At 52.5% G+C, this 17,365-nt stretch overlaps 1 protein-coding gene across 1 annotated transcript in view; it reads right to left on the bottom strand.

Annotated features, from left to right (window-relative positions):
- Window positions 1-10,832, bottom strand: part of CAMK2B (calcium/calmodulin dependent protein kinase II beta) — a 94,865-nt gene extending 84,033 nt beyond the window's left edge. Inside the window, exon 1 of the mRNA XM_079931701.1 lies at window positions 10,647-10,832. Within this exon, the coding sequence (XP_079787827.1) occupies window positions 10,647-10,711 (65 nt within the window). The 5' untranslated portion in view covers window positions 10,712-10,832. The remainder of the gene's footprint in view (window positions 1-10,646) is intronic.
- Between the last annotated feature and the right edge of the window lie 6,533 nt (window positions 10,833-17,365).

Here is a 17,365-nt window from a genome sequence, read left to right as displayed (position 1 = left end):
TTTCAAATTAGAGCTTTCATCTTTTCCGGGTATGTGCCCTGGAGTGGTATTGCTGGATCATGCGGTAGCTCTATTTGTAGTTTTTTAAGGAACCTCCATACTGTTCTCCATAGTGTCTGTATCCATTTACATTCCCACCAACAGTGTAGGAGGGTTCCCTTTTCTTCACGCCCCCTCCAGCATTTATTGTTTATAGACTTTTTGATGATGGCCATTCTGACCGGTGTGAGGTGATACCTCATTGTAGTTTTGGTTTGCGTTTCTCTAATAATTAGCAACGTTGAGCATCTTTTCATGTGCCTATTGGCCATCTGTATGTCTTCTTTGGATATTTGTTTCCATATCCCTTGGGTACATACCTAGGAAGGGAACATTTTGAGGAACTGTCAAATTGTTTTCCGTAACAGCTGCACCATTTTACATTCCCACCAGCAGTACATGAGGGTTCCAACTCTGCATCCTCACCAACCCTTGGCATTGTCTGTCTTTTTGATTCTACCCTTTCGAGTGGAAGTGAGGTGGGATGTCATTGCGATTTTGATTTGCATTTTCCAAAGATGTTGAGCATCCTTTCATGTGCTTATCGTCCATTAGCATATCTTTATTGGAGAAATGTCTATTCAGGTCCTTTGCCCATTTTTTAATTGGGCCATTGGTCTTTTTACTGTTAGGTAGTGAGTTCTTAAAATATTCTAAATGTAAGTGCCTTATCAGATATATGCTTTGCAAATATTTTCTCCCATTCCGTGGGTTGTCTTTTCACCTTCCCGATGGTGTCCATTAAAGCACAAAAGTTTTTTAATGTTAATTAAGTCCAATGTATTTACTTTTCTTGTGTTGCTTGTGCTTTATGGTGTTGTGCCTAAGAAACCATTGCCAAACCCAAGGTCACAAAGATAGACTCCTAAGTTTTCTTCTAAGAATTCTATGGTTTTAGCTCCTAGAATTAGGTCTATGACCCATTTTGAGATAATGATGTTGAGCATCTTGTGTGCTTACTGTTCACTAGTATATCTACTTTTGTATCTGGTGTTAGGTAGGGTTCCAACTTCATTCTTTTGCAGGCGGATACGCAATTGTCCACTGGTTGAACGGCCCCTTATTCTTTCCCCATTGAATTGTCTTGCCATCCTTTTCAAAAAAAATCAACAGACCACTGATGTATGGGTTTATTCTAGACTCTCAATCCTATTCCATTGATCTATGTGTTTATCCTCTTGCCACACTATGCCCACCTTTATGCCGGACAATACCCACTCTGTCTTGACTGCTGTAGCTGTAGAGTTAGTTTTGAAATTGGGAAGTCTGAGTCCTCCAACTTTGTTCTTTTTCAAGACCGTCTGGCTCTTCTGGGTCCCTTGCATTTCCATATGAATTTTATTTTTATTTATTTTTTTGAAAGGCAGCTGAGGGACTTCCCTGGTAGTCCAGTCGGTAAGACTCCACACTCCCAATGCAGGGGGCCCAGGTCTGATCCCTGGTCAAGGAACTAAATGCCCGCGTGCTGCAACTAAAAGACCCCACATGCCACAACTAAGACCTGGTGCGGCCTAAATAAATAAATAAATGATAGCAGCTGAAATTTTGATAGGTATTACACTGAACTTGTAGATCAACTTGGAGTGTACTGCCATTTTAACAATATTAAGTCTTAAGATCCATGAACATAAAATGTCTTTCCATTTATCTAGATCTTCTTTCATTTTTTTCAACAGTAGTTTGTAGCTTTCAACATTCAACTCTTGTATTACCTTTTGTTAATTTCTTAACATGTATTTTATTCTTTTAGACTACTGTATGAAATTGCATTTCCTAACTTTATTTTGGGATTGAGCATTGCTAGTATAATGAAATATAATGGATGTTTGTATTTTGATCTTGTATCTTGCAATTCTGCTAAATTCATTTTTCAGTTCTAACAGCTTTTACAGGGATTCCTTAGGACATTTTCTATACAAGATCATGATATCTGTAAATGGAGGTAGTTTTACCTATTCCTCTCCTATCTGGGTGCCTTTTATTTCTTTTTCTTGCCTAAGTGTCCTGGCTAGAACCTCCTGTATAACGTTGAATAGAAGTGGACAGAGCTGACACACTTGATTGCTCCTGGTCTTAGGGAGAAAGCGTTCAGTTTTTCACCATTAAATATGTTAGCTGTGGGGTTTCCATAGAGGCACTTTATCAAGTTGAGGAAGTTCCTTTCTAATCCTAGTCTGTTGAGTGTTTCTAGCAGCAAAGAGTACTAGATTTTGTCAAATGCTTTGCCTGCATCTATTGAAATGATCATATAGTTTCTTTGTTTATTCTGTTAATACGGCGTATCACGTTGATTGAATTTTGTGTCTTGAAACAACTTTTTATTCCTGGGATAAATCTTACCTGCTCATAATGACCCCTTTTTACGTGCTGCTAGTTTTGTTTTGCTAGTATTCTGTTGAGGATGTTGCGTCTATATTCATAAGGAATACCGGTCTGTAGTTTTCTTCAGATGTCTTTGTCTGGTTTTGGTATCAGGGTAGTTCTTGGCTTCACAGAATGAGCTGGGAATTCCCTCCTCTTCTATTGTTTGGAAAAGTTTTTGAAGGACTGGTATTAATTCTTCTTTAAATGTCTGATAGACTTTACCAGTGAAGTTATCTGGGCCTGACGGACTTTTCTTTGTAGGACATTTAAAAACTTTTAATTTATTAATTCATCTCTTTAGTTGTTATAAGTCTATTCAGATTTTCTATTTCTTCTTGAGTCAATTTCAGTTGTTTGTGTCTTTCTAAGAATTGGTCTGTTTCACCTAGGTTATCTCTAACTTGGCACACAATTGTTCATAGAATTCCCTTATTGTCTTTTATTTCTATAAGATTAGTTGTAATGTCCCCTTTTATTCCTGATTTTAGCAATTTGAGGCTTCTCTCCTTTTCCTGGGCCTGACCACCCTTTTCATAACTACAACCTTCCTAACTGGCACTTGTGAGTTTCCTTAATTATTCCCAGAGCAGAAGTACTAATCACCTAAGAACCTGATCGTATAATTTGTTTAATGTTTATTACCTGCCTCTCCCACCAGTATAAGCTCCATGAGGGCAGACACCCTCGATTTTGTTCACTAACTGTTTCCTAAGCACCTAGAAAATGCCTGGCAAATGACCAGTGTGCAGGCAGACTTGCTGAATGTGTGAAGAGCAAAAGAAACCAGAAAAGTTGCAAATAGTAATAATAATAATAGAAATGACCTTGAAACTCTAGTTGTGCGCTGTCCAATACAGTAACCACTGCCTACGTGCAGCCCTAAGAACCTGAAACATGGCTGGTCCACACTGAGATGTGCCGTGTGTGTAAAACACACAACAGATTTCAAAAACATAACACTTCTTAAAATATAAAATAGCTGAACACTAATTTTTGTATTGATTACATGCTGAAATAATATTTTGGATAAACTGACTTAAATACATATACTATTAAAGTTCTTTTCACCCGTTTCTTTGTTTAGTTTTTTTGTAAGTACTAGAAAAGTCTGAATTGCACTTGTGCCTGACATCTGTGGCTCAAGTTTTGTTTCTTCTGGACAGGCCTGCTCCAGGTGACTTGGATAGGGTCGGGGGTAATTTCGTGGAGTGTTCAGAAAAAGGAAGGCAAATTCCAAACATGTGGTCAGGTGAGGCTCTCACAGAGCCCAGAGAGGGAGCAGGCATGGGGGCCTGGCCTGGGGCACAGAGGCCCCTGCAGGATCTGTGTCCGCGCTGCCCACTGGATCACCAGTGTCCTCCTCGTGTCTGATACAGCTGGTCTGAGGTGGGGTCTGCCAGGTGTAGCCGGGGGCTGGGATCCACCGCCCTGATCGCCTTCTTCAGCAGGTGCAGCTCCTAACTAGACCGGAGTTCTTCACCCAGAAAGCCCTTAACAGACGGCCTGGATTGAACCAACGGCTTTGAAAATCAGGCTGCACCTCAGTGTACAAGATCAAAAGCCACGTGAAGAACTTTATTAAGAGACGGGCAGAACGCTGCAAACCCTTTGGCATCAAGCTCCGTGGCCAGCACCTAAGTCATGCCACCCTTCATCAGGTGACAAGACAGATGGCCACTCAGGCCGGGCATCTCCGAGGACCTCCGAGACCACCAGCACCTTCTGCCCCCAGCCACCTACAAGGCTCCCATCTTTTAGAGGGTGACATGAAGCCACTCTGTTGGGCACCTACTGTGCGCTGGGCATGGTTCTAAGCCCTGGAATTCAGCATGGGCTGAGTGACAGGAAGGCAGGGGCTGCCCCCCGCTCCTTGCTGCAAACGGGCACCAACTTGGATGTGCCCGACGCCATGGCGTCCTGTTACATCCGAGGACAGGACACTCTTCCCGTTTCATGGTAACAGTCACAGCATCTCTTCCCCCCAGTGCCCACCGGCTGCTCATAAAGTGGGGAAAGGTGGTAGTTCTCAAATTAGGCCCGTAGAACAGCGTGGGTTATGTGTCCTCCAAAAAAATGTTCTTAAATCTATGCCCGGCTATTGCCAATCTGTTCCAGAATTCAACAAATGCTTGTATCTGGCTTAACAAAGAATCATAACTTCAGTTATTTTAGGATCATTATGTCAATGCAAAAAGAACTATGTCCACCAGGAACTGCGGCCACTGAACGAGCTGGTGACCCTCTAACCTAGGAGATAAAGGCCACCAGAAAGTTAGGCACCTAGGAGCACCACGAGGATGTTTTCATTTTAAATAGATTTTAAATAGATTCAGATCCTTATATGAATAAAATATACATTTCTATGTAACATGCCAATATGATAATTTTTGGAAAACCAAGTTATACATAATGCATTTTTACGTTTCTACACTAACAAAGTGACTTGCAGCTGTGAAAGATGCTTTAAAAATAACCAAATCAGATTCCATTTTGAGGGGAGGGAGAGAGGGGGAATTAAACATGTCAAAAATATATTTGAAATCTCCAGAAAGGCCACATCTCTTGCCTTGGACCAGGTGGCCACAGAGAGCAGTGGGAGGGACAAAATGTTTCCAAGGAGCAGACGCCGTTCATGTCACCTCCCCTTGGTCTTTCTTTTTCTTTTTTTTTCCTTTTATTTTCCCCCTTGGTCTTTCTTATTAAAGCATTTGGTAAATTCCAGGCAGCTCAGTATGGGCTCTCTAAGGGAACCATCTCTGCTAGAATTTCATTTTAAGTAGAAGAAAGAAAATCCGACATGGCGTCTCTCTCCCCTAGGCTCTTGGGGGATCCCCCCAATTTTTTTTTAAAAAAAGGAGAGGAATACGTTCTTGGCTTCTTTTTGAACAAGACCCCTGTGTCCCACACCCAGGCCCCACCAAGAACAAAAGTGTTCCTTCATCCACTACGATCATGCATTCCTGATAACCCTGGGAGCCCCAATTTCAAACACAGCATCCTCTCTTCCCTCTGTCGTGCTTGTCAGAGAAGGGGGACCCGTTTTTGGTTTTAAAAATATGGCCACCACCTATACACCCATCTTTGCTTCTAAGAGAACTGGCAGGCACTTAACTGTAAGAAAAGTCCCCCTGACATGGAGGGATCATCATGAAAAAGTGTTAGAGGCAAACGAATTGAAGAATCACATATATGGCGACTGCATCCGTGTTTTTAAAACCATACATATGTGTGAGGTGTATATGTGTGAGTATACATACCTGCGTCTATATACACACACATATATCCTTATACTGACATTAAAATAGACAGGCCAGGTTCCTCTGGGGGATGAGGAAACTTGACTGTGGAAGAGTCACATTTCCTGCACATACTTATGTATTGGTTTTCTTTATAAGATACTATCCTTGTTGCCTGTTTAATCAATAAAATAAAATTTTAAGCCTTGCCGGCCTCAAATGGGGGCCGTGTTGGTTGTCACAGAGGGACGACCAAAGGAAATGACGTTTTTACAAAAAGGAACCGTAGGGCAGTGCCTTTGCGCTGGAAAAGCACAAAGAAGGCTTGGTGAGCAGCCTGTTAAGGACAGGTGAGGCCCTGAGGAGCCCAGGGTCAGAGGAGACCACAAGCGGGCCATGAGTCGGCCAGTGGAATAACAGTATTTTAAAAACACAGAATGGGGTAGGGTCATGAGCTTCTGAGAGAAGCAGAAGATGGATTCCAGAGTCAACTGCCTGGATTCAAACCCTGGCCCCGTGTGGAGCTTCTCTGAGCTTCAGGCACCTCTTCTGCAAACTGGGAGTGATCACGGTACCTATTTCACAGATCAAGCAGCTTAATGTAATGAGCACCATTTAACTGTTACCAGCAGAGAAAGAGTGCAAGTCGCAAGCGCAAGATATATTCTTAGCTCTCAGCAAAGTAGGTTATGGTATAAAAATACCGTTCAATAGTAACTAAACTAGCCTCACCTTCATGTGCATCTCACAGCAGCCTCAACATGTGCGACTTCTTCTCTAAATACCCTACATTAGGCACCCAGACTCCAGCGCTGGGGGCCAGCCTAGGAGACAGAGGCCACCGGGTTCACTCACCCCTTCCTCGCACATGCAGGAGACCCCACTGTGGGCAGGACCTGCCCCACACCTTGGTGTCAGATGGTGCCAAGTGACAGGGGAAGACAGAAGTGGGGAGAGGTTGAGTGGGGCAGGAGGCGGGAAGAGGGCACGGGGACCTCGCTGAGCCGCCAGGGGGATGACCTGTGTGGCCATCGGAGGAGGAGGGAACAGCGCTGGCAAAGGCCCTGGGGCAGGAAGCACCCAGTGTGCCCGAGAGCGGAGAAAGCAAACACGGTGATTCCTCCCCCACCTGAGTCCTGTCTTTCCTGGCAACCAGGCTTCGGAGCTCAGGAGGCTCACAGTCGATTTGCTCTGAATTTCCTGAGTTTATCTATTAACTACTTAGCAGGCCGCTTGCTAGTTGAGAGGACGCCGAGAAAGCCGATGGCTATCCTCCCGGCGAGGGGTCACAGCCCGGGACAGGACCTGCTGTCCCCCGACTGGGGCACGCTGGATGGAACCAAGGACATACCAAGGTCAGCTCGGGGCCTAGCTGAGCTTCGGGGGAAGCTGGGAGGGACAGGGGTGCCCTGGGCTGGAGGTGGGGGCCTTCCCGGCTGCCAGGGCAAGTTGCCCACCCACCCTGAGCTGCAGTTCTATGCCTATAAAATGGGGGGAGAGGGGAGGGGGTATTCCCCGGCAACTCGAATCAAGTAAAATCAAATGTTGGAAGTGATGCGCCCCTTAGGGGTTGTTACAACCTTCCCCCAAGGGGAGGGGTCCATGAACGCCTGAATTATATCCAAAGTGGAAGCTTCGGGAGCCTGAACACAAAATGCAAGACTGCTTCCTACCCAACAAACAGCCCGACAAATCAGGTTGGCACCGAGCCCGGGGAGGGGGCCGGAGGGAGTGGGCCCAGGGCGGCCACAGAGAACACCCGGACCCCTGCTGGCAACCCCACCAGGGGGGACAAACCCTAGAGAAACCCTCACACCTGCGCGCCAGCAAACCCGCTGCAGGAGTGGAAGAGAGAAACTCTGGGAACACCGAGACTGCCATGAGGAAGGGAGCGTGACGTACTACAGATACTACGGTCACTACACACAAGCAGCAGCAAAAGGTCAGAATGTGTCCCCATGCACAGATGCCCAGAGGCCTAAGCTGAGCGAAGAAGCACGTTCCCAAATTTTTATGTAAAGTTTAAAGAAAAAACACCAAAGAATCCTATATATTAGTTGGCGATCCTTCTATCTGTGCGTAAATGAAGTAAAAAGAGTCTGGCAGGATAAATTCCAAATGCATGACAGTCGGTTTGGAGAATGGTTACTTAACATTTCTTTGTAATGCTTGATTTCTTACAATTTAAAATAAAGGACTTAAAGCCAAAATGACAAAGGGGAACAGTTTCCAATTCCGGGTAGAAGAGACACAAGTGTTTGTTTTATTACCCCTGGAAGATTTTTTCCATTTAAAAAAATCTATCCAATATGGAAACATTTTAAGCCATGTTGCTGGCCGGTCCGTGTTGGGCCGAGGGCTTCACCGCCCTGACCTGTGACTGTCCAGGGCTCAAGGTGACTCTTGACCCAGGACTTAGGCCTCCAGGCTGGTGTCAGGGAGCCCTGCCCTGGCCGGGCAAGGAAGGGCAGAGCCCCAGAAATGAGCTTCTCCTGGCCCTCGGACCCGATGCCCGGGTCCCCAGGGAACGATCCCGCGCAGAGGCAGCAGTGGCGAGGGTGGGACAGGTGGAGAAGGGGACAGGGCAGGGAAGGGTGAGGCTGGTGACCGCATCATGAGAGCAGCTGTGGGCCTGTGGCCCGGCCCTTCCCAGGCAGGGAGTTTAGTGTTGCTTGACTGGTGCCAGGGGCTGCAGCTTTAAATAAACTTGGACGCATCCACCTGGGCCGGGAAGCAACACCAACTGTGCCTCAGGCCGGCCAGGCACTGTCAACAACCACCGACATGGCACTGAGGACCCCAGCCCCGGGCGGAGATGCTGGCCTCAGTGCCCGACCCTCCCTCCTGACCACCTGCCCCGCTGCAGCTCACCCTGCACTGGCCCAGCCTCCTCCCCGCCCCGGGACGCTCCAGCAGGGCTGTGACAGGCCCCTGGGCATCCCGCACTGGGCCTGGTGCCTGGGGGCCCCCGCCAAGGGGTGCTGGGCTGGCCCAGCTGGTGGGGTGTCTTCCCCTCCTCTCCCAGGCCCCTGGGCCCCCTAGACAGCTAGGCTTCCTCACCCACTCCCACCCCAGGCCCCCAGCTCCCTTCCCGAGGAGCCTGGCCTCCACTGCAGGGTCCGCCACCCTTCCCGGCCTCCCCGAGGGCAGCCCCAAGGACCTCCATCCCCCAGTGTGGGTGTGGACGGCAGCGATGAGAATAACCAGTCGCTGCTGCTGCAACCAGAGGCCCGAGGTTGGTCTGACCACCCTACAGGGCCGCTGGCCCAGGGAGATTCACAGAAAAGTGAAGGAGAGGTCAGCAGAGCCAGCTTCAGGTTGAGGAGACGGGGTGAACGGGAAGAGGCATTTCTGCCAAAGGGCCCGGGGGTGCCTCGTGGGAGGGCCTGGGTACAAGCAGAGAAACGACAAGAAGGTCCCCTAGAATGGGGTAACCTTCCCCCCACTGCCGCCCTCTGCCTCGGACAACCACCTGCTCCCACCTGAGGACCACCAGCCTGTCGCCCTGTCCTCACAGGCCTGCTCCCAGACATGCCCTGGAAGCTTCCTCAGGGCCTCCGGGATGCACACAGTTTGTGTGCTGGATCCCTTCTCTGCTCTCCAGGTCCCCCTGCCTTGGGGACAGGCACTCAACCAGCCCCTACCTGAGGGAAGGGAATTTTGGGGTCCCCAGGGCCCAGCCTTGCCCGCACCCTGCCGCGGGTTTTCTCCACTCCACCCCACTCCCTCAGCACCCCCCAGGCCTAACTGGCATCGTCCCCCACGTGCAGGGAGGCTTGGGGAATTCACACCCCCCGCACTCCTCCCAGCTCGCGCCCACAATTATCAGTGATCAGCTTCCCTCGCCAACACAAGGTATCACCACAGACGTTTCTTAATAAAAGGAAAAAAAAAGATCTGCCGCTGGATGAGTAAGAGGAAACCTCGCCAGCGCCCCTTCCACGGGGTGGGCTGGAGGAGGACGGGGCTCTGGCCGCGCCGGGCTGGAGCCAGGGCTTCAGGAGTTCTGGAGCCAGACGTGGAGATGCCAGGTGCAGCCACCCTGATGCACAGAGTGGAGACCCGCAGTCCAGAGAGGAGCCGCCGACCCGCTTCGGGGTAGAGCCCGGAGGCAGAGGCAGGTCTAGGGCCCTACACGGCTCCTGCTGGCGAGCAAAGCCCAGGAGCCACCTGTTCCCCGGTGAGGCCCTACCTGAAACGAGCTTTCAAAGTCCCTCCCATCACCTCCCCGCAAACAACTCTCCAAAATCCAGCCCCCACCTGCCTCCATGACCCTGAAGCTCATCAGGCTCCCACCTCACCCCCTCATCTTCACCCCGGTGACCTGATCCAAGCTCCCTGACCTCAGCCCCCAGCACTCCAGACTCCTCTTTCCAGAAGGATCTGGGGGAAAATCCTCCAGAACCCCGATTCCCCTGGGCACCCACAGCAGAGGCTGTTCCCACGCGGCGCGGAGCGCAGCTGGCACCCCCCGCGCGGATGGAGCCACGCGGAGAAGCAGGCGCAGAGCAAGTCCCGCCGCCCCCGCGCCCAGCCGCTTGTTGGGGGTGGGGACAGCGCGGCTCGCGCCGGGAACGACCCTCTCGGCTAGGTCCGCCCCCTCCCCCGCGCTCCAGGCCCCGCGGCCGCCCCCGCGCGCCGCTCCTCTCCGACCTCCGGCCGCCAAATGCGTCACGTCTGCCGGGCGCTCCGGGGACACCTGCTGCCGCCCCCGCTGCACCGAGCCCCGCGCCTCGAGCCGGGGCCTCCGGCCGGGCGGTCGCGCTGGACAGGGCCCGGCAGGGCCGCGCGCGCCGAGGTCCGGCGGCTGGGCCCCGGGGGCCCGGGGGTCGGGGCCGCGCGGGACCGTGCGCTCCGGGCTCGGAGCCGGGAGGAGCCGGGGTCGCGCGGGGCCGCAGTGCACCCGGAGCCGGCGGCGCAGAGGATCTGGGTCTCCAGGGTCCCGGCCCTCGGAGCGCGGCGCCCTCCGGGGTCCCCGGCCCAGCCCGCACGCGCCGCGGCTCTTACTTGCCAATATCCTCGTAGAGCTGGTACTCGTCGGTGAAGCGGGTGCAAGTCACCGTGGTGGCCATGGCGGCGACGGACGGGCTTGGCGTGCGCTCTGCTGCGCTCGGGCGGCGGCGACTCCGGCTCCCGCTCGCGGGCACGGCGGCGACACGGGAGCGGGCGCGGGCGACACCTCGGCTCGCGGCGCCGAGCGGGGGCCGGGCTGGGCTGCGCCGGGCGGCGAGCGCACGCGAGATCTGCGCGCTCCGTGCCCGACAGGAGCGCGCCGCACACCTACGCGCGGGGAGCGCGGGCGACGCTGTCACTGCCGCCGCCGCGCCCGCCCCGCCCGCCGCCCCCTGCACGCTCCCCGCGCCCGCAATCGCGCCCTACACTCGCACCCGCACACGCACCTGAGCCCTGCACCTACAGCAGCGCCCGCGCCCTGCACACGCTCTCGCACCCACTCCTGCTCCCAGAATTCGCACTCGCGCCCTGGCCCTGCACATGCTGCGCTGGCACCAGCACCCGCGGCCATGCGCCTGGGGCGAAGCACACAGGGAACCGCTGGCTCCCTGAGCCTGCTTCTCCGCTGCCTCCTGGCGACTCCCTGCACGAGACACACACACACACACACACACACACACACACACACACACACACTGCACACACACACACTGCACACACACACACACACACTGCACACAGTGAACCCAGCCCCCCTCTCTCCCCTGAAGGCCAGCCTTGACCTGGACCTCAGGAGGGGCCTCAGGTGCACATGGGGGAGGGGGGAGTCCTCCCTCCACAGACTCATTCCTCACACCCCCAGGAGGAGATGCTACAGGACCCCTCCTGACCGGGTCTCCACCACTCTACACCGCACAGTGCAGACCCCTGGCAGAGCTGCCCAGGAGCCTCCCAGACCAGGCCTGCACCCTGGGGACACTGGGAGTGGGAGATGAAAGGGTGAAGGCTACTCCCTCCCCCATGGTCCGAGCCCCTCCCTCCCTCCCTCCCTCCCTCCTCCTAGCACTGGACACTGGGGTGTCTGGAACAGAGGTCCCAGGAACAGACATTGCCAGTTCAGGCAGAGTGTCGAATCAGGGAAACAGTGGCTGCTCCGTCTGCATCTTGGGGTCCTGAGAGCTCTCAGCCCCCCTGCCCAGGTAGGGGCACACATTTTCCCTATCCCAGGCCTGGTCCACTTGCCTGCTTCCAGCTCGGGCCTGGAAGAAGCGGGTCCATCTTGAAAGTGGCCCAGGAGAGGAGGAGGGGTGAGCGGGGGGGAGGGGCAGGCGAGGCTGGGCTGACCCCATGCCCCACAGAAGAGCCCCTCCCAGGGCCACACCTAGGCTGCCATCCAGAGCCGGGGCTTCAGATCCAGTGAAGACAACCCACTGGTTCAGCAGCCCCATGCTCCTCAGAGGGGAAAGGGCCGGGTCCGTCCTGCGGAGGCCCTGGGGAAATGCAGTTTCTAGCAGCCAGCTCCGGATTTGGGCGGTTCAGCAGGCCCTGACAGGAACCACTTGCTGCACCGTGGGCTCCCCAGGCAGAGGGTCTGGGCCTGTCCTGCTCATCTCGCTCACCTTGGTGGCCAGCCCGGGGCTGGTCCCAGAAGCCACAATAAATATTTCCTGGATAAAAGATCTAATGCAGGGATTCCAAGGCAGGAGTGGGCGGTGGGGATGGACCCAGGGCCCCCCCCCGACCAGGATGCCTTTGGCACACGGCTGTCAGGCAGGTGAGTAGACCAGGTGGTGACCAGTCCCTGTACTGGGTGGTTCTGCAGACCCAGCCTGCACCCAAGAGACAGCTGGAGGCCAAGGAACACTTGGGGTAAAGGCCGGACCCGGACTGGGGGCAGAGGGGGCCCTGTGGAGGATGTGGCCTTGACCTCTGCAGGGCCGGGCAGAGGGGGAGACCACCTTCAGGGCTCAGTGCTGGAACCAGAGCACCACAGGTGCCTCCTCGTGGGCAGGCGCCCACCTCTCCTGGGGCAGCCAGGGGAGCACTGGAGGCCCCTCACCCACCAACAGAGGCTTGCTCTTACAGTTGTGTTCTGCCCCACAGGAGCCTCTCCCCACACATGCTGGGCCATCTGCAGCGGCAGGAGAAGGAGACAGTCCCACACAGTAGAATACAATTGGCAAGCAAACAAAACAAATTTGCACCCCTCAGTAAACCAGGCTCTGTCCAGGCTACAAGCAGACCCTGTGCGCTGACAGCGTCACACGTGCTCCTTCCAGTGTGAGGCCACGCAATGATCAAGTGGCATTAAAATCACCATGACAGCAGACACTGATTTGCTTATATGCATTCTACATGTATTATCTCATTTAATTCTCAGTCCTAGGAGACATATAGTATTATGATCCCCACATTAGTAGGGGGGACAGCAGAGAGACAGAGAGGTGAAACAACTTGCCCAATGTCACACAGCCAAGAAGTGGCTGGGACTCAAACCTTACTGCCCCATTAAGCCTCTTTTCTCTTTTATTTTCACACACACACATACAAACACAAATACACGCTCACACACATACACACTCACACAATACACACACATACACAACCCACACTCACATACACTCATATACCATACACATATGCACACACACTCAAACATACACTCTCACATACACACACATATATACACTCAATGCACACTCACACACATGCACGGCGTCCTACAGGCCTGGGCAAGGACACAGCACTCTGGGTGTCTGTTTTGAGGTCCCTTCCCCCGGGTGGGGAGACTGCCCAGGATCAAGTTTACGTGAGGTCAGGGTCACTAAAAGGGCGTGATCTGAGGCCGCCCTTCTACTCCTGTTAGCTCCTGAGGTCAACAGGGCAGCCCCTCCTCTGGGCTGGAACATTAAAGGCATGACACCGAGTGACCCTGAGGAGAGCAGGGAGGGCAGGGTGATCAGGGCACCACAGTGAGGAATGACTGAGCTACCAAAGGGACCCAGAGGGTCCCTGCCTATACAGCCCAACCCCTCAACTCCACTCACAGGACAACCCACTCCCCACCTCCAGACCCAGAGGGTTCCTCCCCAGAACAGTGGAAAAGCTGGAAGGGAGAAGGGCTACCAGCCATGATGCTTTCTGGAGTTCCAGACCCCAGAAGCCCTCTCATCTGGCTTTGGCCTCTCACCCCTCTTGCAGGAAGGGCCCTCTTCTACCCGCACCTCCACGTCATGTCCACCTCCCACCTTATCCTTTCTAGCTGGTTTTCGTCAGTGAGGAGGGCTCTCTCTCCCAGGTGGCAGCTGGGATGGATGTGGGGAATATCAGTTCTGGGAGGTTATTGTTAGGACGGTCACCATGGCAGCAAGCATCACATCTGCAGAGCCAAAAGTGCTGCACATGGGGCTCATTCTCGCAGGAAAGCCATGGCCTCCCCTATGCCCCTTGCCTCCAGGGGTTGCTGTCATGGGAGGGATGTCACTGCCACCACCTCTCCCAGTCCTAGCCATCTGCCTGGAAGAGCAGGCTGCCATACCCCAGAGCAGGGGTTCATCAATCTCCAATCACCTGGCCCTGACATGGCAGTCCATGCAGGACACTATGGCAGGCATGTGGGGAGATGATGGTAGTAGTGGTGGGGATGGTGATGACGGTGATGGTGATGATGATGATGATAGTTGTGGGGATGGTGATAGCAGCAGTGATGGTGGAGATGGTGACAATGATGGTGGTGATGTTGGTGATGGTGAGGATGGTGGTGATGGTGATGGAGGCAATAGTAGTGATGATGAATGATGGTGGTGATGGTGGTGGTGGTGATGGTAATGATGGTGATGGTGGTGATGGCAGTAATGATGGTGATGATGGTGGTAATTGTGGTAATGATGGTGATGGTGGTGATGGTGGTGGTAATGATAGTGACTGGTGATGGTGATGGTGGTGGTAATGATGGTGGTGATGGTAATGATGGTGGTGATGGTGGTGGTAATGTTAGTGATTGATGATGGTGATGATGGTGGTGGTGATGATGGTGATCATGGTGGTGATGGTGGTAATTGTGGTGGTAATGATGGTGATGATGGTGATGGTAGTGATGGTGGTGATGGTGGTGGTGATTACGGCAATGGTGGTGGTGATGGTGGTAATGATGGTGGTGATGGTAATGATAGTGATTGATGGTGGTGGTGATGATGGTGATGATAGTGATGGTAGTAATGACGGTGGTGATGGTGGTGGTGATTTGGCGATGGTGGTGGTGATGGTGGTGGTGATGATGATGATGAAGGCCATAGCTACAAGTTACAATGTACCCACTACACTATGGAAACTCTTCTAAAGGTCCAACACCCACCACTTCATATAAACTTATAGCAACCTTGCAAGATAGGGACTATCATTAGCCTCCTTTTACAAATGAGGAAACCAAGGCACAGACCTGTAACTGGGCTCAGATCACACAGCTAATCTATGGCAAAAATCAGTACTAGCTTCCAAAGTCGCCTGACTTTATAGTTGGTGCCTTTAATCACTACACTCTGCTCAAGGGTGACTACTGGCCTTGTGCATGAAGTGAGTGTGTGCCGACTGTGTCCAGCTCTGCCCAGGCACTGTGTCACACCAGGGAACAAGATGGGCAAGGTTGCCACCTTCACAGGGCTTACACCCAATACCAACAAGGAACAAACAAGAAAACATTGGGTAGTGATATTTGCTCTACACAGATTTAAAGCAAAGAGGGTGACAGGGTGACAACTTCAGAGTGGGTGTCCAGGAAAGTCCTCTCTGAGGAGGTGACATCATTTAAGCTGAGATCTGAATGGCAGAGAGACACTAGTATAGGGGGAAAGGGCATCTCAGGCAGAAAAAAACAGCTGTGCAACGGCCCTGTGGCCAGAACCAGCTGGTGTGTTTAAGGAATGAAGAGGACGGAGGAGAGAGTGCCTGCAAAGGCACCACCACATCTGTCATTTGTTCATCTGCATATTCTGCTTGGTACCTGAGTCCTCCAAGGGAGTCTAAGCCACCTGAATGACTAACAGAGTAATAAAGCTAACCGTAGGACATGGGCAGCGTCCCCTGGCCTTTCCAAGGGCTCAGCCCACGGACATGAGGGCGCAAACCCTCCAGGCCTCCTCCTTTCTCTCCAGACATCCAAGCACAAGGTAGACAGCACGGTCTGTCTGGGAGATTCACACTCAGGGTGCAGGGACCCCTGCTGAGGCAACGCTCCCTCCCACATGCTCACACAGGCGTCTCCATCAACCAGGGCTGCTCAGGCCGGCGGGGCAGGCAGCATGACACCAGGGTCCCACATGGCCAAGAGGGGCCAGGGAGCCATGCCCAGCTCGTATTTCCCTCGCCATGGACACTAGGGACTTGTCATGTGGAAACTGCCTCCTGACGTGAGTCAGGAGACCCTGCACTCGGGTCCCTCCTGTGCTCACCTGCTTGCCCTCCCCCCACATGCTTGAAGGGTATGCTGAAGTGGCTGCAGGCCTGGGATCCCCAGCACTAATACAGAGAACCTGGGTACAACAGCTAGGGGCTGCCTGGAAACAGACGTTTGTTCCCTTCTCCCCAGGCACCCAGAGGTGGCACTCCTGGTGGTCACGGTCATGGCTGCTCGGCTCCATGTAGCCTTCAGGGACCCAGCTGCCTACAGCTCTGCTCCACCACTAGGGGCAGGTCCTCTTCCCGGGACCCCAACATGGAGACCCAACCATCAAATCCGTGTTCCTAGTGGCCAGATAGCAAAAGGGAGGATGGACAGAGTGCCCTTGTCAGCTTTGGCCACATGACCCTCCCCATGATGACCCGTTGGCCAGAATCTATCACATGACTTCACTTAGCTGCAAAGGATGCTGGGGAAAAGGTCTTGACCCAGCTAAAATGTGGGGATCCGTCACTGAAGAAGAGGGGAGAAGGCATCTTGGAGGGGGGACAAGCGGTGGTCTCTGCCACCTTACCCGTGAGCACAGCCCACCAGTTCTCCAGGTGTCAGTCCTAAGGAGCCAATGTCTGCAGAGCCCACTGCTACAGAAAGAGCAAGGGCTTGAGTACACACCAGCTCGGGGATCTAATTCTGATCTCAGTTGGGAGTCTCTGCTTTGTGACAGGAGCTGACACCTAATAGCTGTTAGGATTTACTGTTGTTAACAGACGCAAAGCACTATAAACGAAAATGTGCAGAAATTAGAGACAGCCACTTTGGAGAACTGCTTGGCGGTTTCTTACAAAGCTAAACAAATACCTTCCCTATGACCCACTAATTCCACTCGTAGGTATTTACGCAAAAGGAAAAAATTGTATGTCAAAAGAAAACAAAAGGAATTTGTACAGCAATGTTTATAGCAGCTCTATTCATAGTAGCTGAAACTGGAAGCAACGTAAATGTCCACACACGGGAGGGCAGGGTAAACAAATCAGTGTATGTAAATAAGAACAACTACGGATACACTTGACAACATGGGTGAATCTCTTGGAACTAAAGTTGAACAAAAGAAGCCAGACACAAAGAACACATACTGCAGGACACAATTTCTACAAAATTCTAGAACTAATCCATGGTTATAAAAATCAGAAAAGCAGCTGCACTGCTCAGGCAATGTGGGGATTGACTCCCAGCAGCCCGAGGGAAGTCCCTGGGGTGGTAGAACTGGTCTGTATTTCTTTGTGATTACACAAGTGTATACATTGTCAAAAATGTAGCAAACTGAACACTTAAAATCAGTGCATTTTTATGTGAATGTAATTTATATGCGTGACATGTC

The sequence above is a fragment of the Stenella coeruleoalba genome (genome assembly GCF_951394435.1).
Source record: "Stenella coeruleoalba genome assembly, chromosome: 9".
Taxonomy (NCBI): Eukaryota; Metazoa; Chordata; class Mammalia; order Artiodactyla; family Delphinidae; genus Stenella; species Stenella coeruleoalba.
Note: the sequence above shows the minus strand (reverse complement) of the source record. Positions and strands in the feature narration are given on the sequence as shown.